General features: G+C 37.8%; 1 protein-coding gene across 1 annotated transcript; it reads left to right on the top strand.

The window, feature by feature from the left end:
• Positions 1-599: 599 nt before the first annotated feature.
• On the top strand, positions 600-3,718 carry LOC307081109 (beta-1,3-galactosyl-O-glycosyl-glycoprotein beta-1,6-N-acetylglucosaminyltransferase 3-like; the record flags this gene model as incomplete). Its single annotated transcript, XM_079744151.1, has 1 exon — positions 600-3,718. One exon carries the CDS (start codon positions 600-602, stop codon positions 1,878-1,880), a length of 1,281 nt encoding a protein of 426 aa, XP_079600277.1. The 3' UTR covers positions 1,881-3,718.
• Between the last annotated feature and the right edge of the window lie 410 nt (positions 3,719-4,128).

Here is a 4,128-nt window from a genome sequence, read left to right as displayed (position 1 = left end):
ACGAATAGACAGAACGCCGCCGCGGTGCCTATGGTAGTGAACCTTCATACACACAAGTTAATATAAAATCTTCATGGGTGGGGGGAAGGGGAGAAGAACAGACAAGTAGTTTAGGTGATTTTTTTAGAAGCCAATGTCATCAAGTGCCTGCTAAATGCAACGCTCAGTAGGTAGCAGAATTGTTTTATATTATAAGATGTAGAAATATAACAAATTGTGAACATTTGCAAGTTTACAATGACTAAATGCTGTATTATTTGTGTAAATATAAGACATAGCTGCAGTAAAGTTTTTTTTTCTACATGATGTATAAAAGGAATCAAATTAGTAAACAATTGTTGCTGTAATGTCAAAAACATGTAGGCAGAAGGATTTATTTGTACTAAATACTCTATTATATGTTGTGCCTTAATGTACAAGGAAGCAGATTACTGCCAAAATTTAGTGTGTTTTTTTATGACTACGAATGTTGACCTTCATGTGGACTCAAAGTGCGGTGTGTAAAATAAACTATGAATCATGACGTGTCATATGTATGAAGCCACTCCTCTTTGTTTTAAGTAGATCCAGCTTCACAGCCAACGTTGCTGATTCACACCATGGCCCCCAGGATGAGAGCTTACAATGGATGTATGAGTGTTCTATTTATCATTATCTGTGCACTAATTTGTCTTTTAAATTTGAAAAATTGGACAGAGAGAGTGAATCCTCTGCCAATTCCCTCGGAGTACCAGGCTGTCCTGCCTGGCTGTTTGGCCATCATCAGAGGAGACTTGGAAGGTGCAAGGTTCCAATTAGAACAGCTCATAAAACCTGGTGGGACAAAGACTTTGCCTACAAAATTCGACCCTGCTGTGACAGAAGACTGCAAGGCGTATGTCAGAAGGAAAGGGTTCATCCCAGCGCCTCTGAGTGTGGAGGAGCAAAACTTTCCCATTGCCTACTCCATGGTGATCCATGAGAAAGTGGAGATGTTTGAGCGACTCTTGCGTGCTGTTTACCATCCCCAGAATATCTACTGTGTGCATGTGGACAAGAAATCTTCTCAGGACTTCCTGCATGCTGTAAGCGCAATTGTTTCCTGTTTCCCCAATGTGTTCATAGCGAGCAAATTGGAAACTGTTGTTTACGCAACGTGGTCTCGGGTCCAGGCCGATTTGAATTGCATGAAAGACCTGCTGCATAAACCTGTCCAGTGGAAATACCTGCTCAACACCTGTGGGGCAGATCTCCCAATCAAAACCAATGCAGAGATGGTGATGGCACTGCGAACGCTCAATGGAAGGAATAGTATGGAGTCTGAAGCTACCAACGATTACAAAAAGAATCGCTGGAAGTACCATTTCAACGTAACCGACCACATCATCCAGACAGATGTCCTGAAAAGCCCCCCTCCTATCAGCACCCCCATGTATCAGGGCAACGCTTACTTTGTGGTGACAAGAGAGTTTGTGAGACATGTGATTGAGGACCCAGAGATACAGACATTTCTGGAGTGGGAGAAGGACACCTACAGCCCAGACGAACACCTGTGGGCCACTCTTCAACGAATGCCATCTGTGCCAGGGTCAAAGCCTCCCAACGACAAGTATGATGAGTCGGACATGAATTCCATCGCTCGCCTGGTGAAGTGGAGTTACCTGGAAGGGGACATCCGGAAAGGTGCTCCCTATGCTCCCTGCGGCGGCACTCACAGAAGAGCTATTTGCTTGTTTGGGGTCGGTGACCTCAACTGGTTATTTCAACAGAAACACCTTATGGCGAACAAATTTGACCCAGAGGTCAATAACATTAGCATTAGATGCATAGAAGCATATCTCAACTTTAAATCACGGAGGGATGGCTCACGCTCAAACAACGAATATGATGCTGTCTTGTAGTCTCTTTCCTGAGATACATAGTGAAAAACTGGTGTGTCATGTAGTAGGAGCGATATTAAGTTTAAACATTTTCATATGGATGTAAGTTAGACTTCTAGATAAAATAGCGTAATATAAGTATATGTTATGGAAGCGCATAGTATGTGTATGTGTATAGTGGATTTCAAGGAAATCTTTTAGAGAACCGCAGTGCCATCTAGTGGGCAAAAAGAGTAGGTTTTTATAAAAGCGCTGGACACTGACATCGATGAATTAGAATAGCCTAGGGTCCCTCGTGAATATCCACGAGAGCTTTAAAGAAGTTGAGTTTAATTGTACAATAGGCTGCAGGGGCGATTCTAGGATGAGACCTTTTGGGGGCTCAGCCCCTAATGAGGATGTGACATGCGTAGGGGCGTAGGAATGAGTTTAACATTGGGGGGGACACATATCGGAAACCTGACAGATCCGGTATTTTTAGTAATTTTAGTAATTTTTAGGTGGGACAAATGTGCCTGTCTCCGATATTGGAGGGGACACGTCCAAAAGTGCAAAAGTGCTCAGCCTCAACTGCTAAATCACTCATTGCACTGGATAACAATTATAACATAATATTTAACTGTATAAAACATTTTAATTTACAACAATACTTTTGATGAATTACTAGCAACATTCTTTTCACACCATATAATATTTGGTGTAATTGTCCACCAGCAATTGGTGGTCAATTGTTGTTCATAATACTTATAGGTCATTATTAAAGGTTTCAATATAATACGTTACACCTGTTTTACATTTTCTTAAAGAAAAATAATGGAGTGCATTAGTTTGATCATTAGTTACATTAGCCGATAATCTCAGAGCTACACCAAACTTATAAAAAAATCTATAACATATATATATATTAGTGCTGTCAGTTTAACGTGTTATTAATGGCGTTAACGCAAACCAATTTTAACTGCGTTGATTTTTTTCGTTTGCAAGTTTACAATAACTGAATGCTATTAGTATTATATATGTGTTATTTGTGTAAATATAAGACATAGCTGCAATAAAGTTTTTTTTTTCTACATGACATATAAAAGGAATCAAATTAGTAAACAATTGTTGCTGTAATGTCAAAAACATGTAGGCAGATGCATTTATTTATACTAAATACTCTATTATATGTTGTGCCTTAATGTACAAGGAAGCAAATTACTGCCAAAATTTAGTGCGTTTTTTTATGACTACGAATGTTGACCTTGATGTGGACTCGAAGTGCGGTGTGTAAAATAAACTACACAAAAAAAAAAATGTTTTTACAAAAAAAACTTGGCAGCTGTGGTTGCCAGAATTTTGTAGAAAATACAGTGCAAATGTTAACAACTTTACAGAACAAGCTGTACATTTTACAGTTTAAAACTGTAGTCATTTACATTACACCTGTAAATATAACAGCTCTTTTCTGCTGAATTAACATGCCAAAGCTGTTAAAACAAAATATTTCTTTGATATTTAAATGCAATTGTTGCATATTGTACGTTTATGCCCATTCAATTTGACTAAAAAATATCAACCTAATAACATTTGACTGTAAAAGTCTCATTATAAAGCAGTTGTTTTAACCAAATTTCATTGACATTTGTACTGAAAAGCTTTTTTTAATATAGTGTCTTATGTAGTATTAATGACGTTTTACAGTAAAAAACACCAGAAAACTGCAAATGTATTTATTACAAAGGCTGTAAAAACTAGTTTTATGACTCCAACCGAGTATTATTCTCACAGTAAAACTGCCTAAAAATTATTTTTCACCACTTGCTAGGATTAGATCTCAGCAGAATACTAACTTTTCTATACATTACAGGCGGATTGAATAATATTTCAGACAATTTTCTTTTAAACTGCAGTGCCATCTTTTGTAAATGTTTGCCCTTTACAAAGAATTTGGAAAACAGTTAACAGATTAGGCATTCAAAATGTCTATGTTAGTGCACTTAAATAGGAAATAAATCAAATAACTTGCCTTTCCAGGAATTTATTCTCACAGAAGCTAACATTTTACATTTCCAAACACTCATATTTGCTTCACAAGCAAAATAAATGACATGCGAACAATTAGTTGCCATCTTGTTGGTACTGAAAGAGGAACAATAAAGACAGACTTTCGGACAAGTAGAATTCTTAACACCCTTTAAAGATGGGGTCAGCAATTCTGGAGAATACTGTGTCGAAATCATTGAATATCTCCTCACGATCTGCTATCTGTCAGTACTGTGTGTGGACC

The sequence above is a fragment of the Pollachius pollachius genome, assembly GCF_949987615.1.
Source record: "Pollachius pollachius genome assembly, chromosome: 9".
Classification (NCBI taxonomy): domain Eukaryota; kingdom Metazoa; phylum Chordata; class Actinopteri; order Gadiformes; family Gadidae; genus Pollachius; species Pollachius pollachius.
The sequence above is the reverse complement of the archived record's forward strand: the minus strand, read 5'-3'. Positions and strand labels throughout refer to the sequence as shown.